This window comes from Neophocaena asiaeorientalis, unplaced genomic scaffold, assembly GCF_003031525.2.
Source record: "Neophocaena asiaeorientalis asiaeorientalis breed wild unplaced genomic scaffold, Neophocaena_asiaeorientalis_V1.1 scaffold521, whole genome shotgun sequence".
Lineage (NCBI taxonomy): Eukaryota > Metazoa > Chordata > Mammalia > Artiodactyla > Phocoenidae > Neophocaena > Neophocaena asiaeorientalis.
In genome coordinates this window covers 6,567,710-6,568,750 of record NW_020174712.1, presented here as the reverse complement: position 1 = coordinate 6,568,750, position 1,041 = coordinate 6,567,710, and the positions used below count along the sequence as shown (strand labels likewise).

The 1,041-nt window shown below is 39.5% G+C and overlaps 1 protein-coding gene across 1 annotated transcript in view; it reads left to right on the top strand.

Moving 5' to 3' along the window:
- PDGFRL (platelet derived growth factor receptor like) overlaps positions 1–618 on the top strand; it is a 38,265-nt gene extending 37,647 nt beyond the window's left edge. Inside the window, exon 5 of the mRNA XM_024759946.1 lies at positions 224–618. Within this exon, the coding sequence (XP_024615714.1) occupies positions 224–412 (189 nt within the window). The 3' untranslated portion in view covers positions 413–618. The remainder of the gene's footprint in view (positions 1–223) is intronic.
- Positions 619–1,041: the final 423 nt, after the last annotated feature.

Here is a 1,041-nt window from a genome sequence, read left to right as displayed (position 1 = left end):
AAAAAAAAAAAAAAAAAAAAAGGCAGAAAGTGAAAGCCAAACAGCATAATGAAATTCAAGACTGCTTGGAAAAAATGCAGCCTAAACTGACTAGACAGTGTTGAGCTGCGCATACCAAATAGTCTTTTAGAAGCATGTGTTTTGCACTTTGCGGAGGATGAATGGGAGCTGTTTACAGCAGCTTGTGGTTTGTGCTTCAGCCCCGGTGGGTGTCGTTCAACAGGATGAAAGGCCCGTGACGATTCAAGACACTTGGCGGCTGATCCACAGAGGACTGGGCCACACCACGAGGATCTCCCAGAGCGTCCTGATCGTTGAAGACTTTGAGATGGTTGATGCAGGTTATTACATTTGCACCGCTCAGAATCTCCGAGGACAGACCTCAGTAGCTACCACTGTGGAGTTTTCCTGACTTGGAAGATGAAGTATAAATGAATTGATGGAAAGCCCACTTGTGTACACAACCAGCTCCAGGGTTCTTTTGACTAGTGCTTTGCCAGAGGCTGATGTCGAGCGCCAAACCCCAGGCCCTGCCTTGTGAGTCAGACCCAGACCTCCAAACTAAAAGGAAGTCACCCGGTCTAATTATAGAAGTGTTAATTCTAGCAGAAAGCATGTATTCTGACTGCTGACCTACATATATGGGTTTCTAGTGTTTATACTAAGAAGGCATATATGTAAACAACTTTATATAATCATTTCTATTAAACGAGCAAGTTTTTGTAAAAAACAAAAAATGGGCTAAGTGCTCGTTTTTTAAGTTGGCTTGAAGTACATCCAGAAGGATTTTTGGGCAGCAATGTCTGAGTCAATACCTAATATTCTCTTTGATATAACAACCACAAAATATGAGAATCTAAAAACAGAATAATAATATAGTTCAACTATACAACATGAACTATTGTATGATATGAAGGTATCAAAAATATGGAAACTTTTTAACCACTGCACTCAAAAGTACTAGTTCTAAATTAGACATTCTATAAGAACCACAGCATGTGTTTTTAAAAGTTTAACTTTTGATATAAAATAGATGCACAG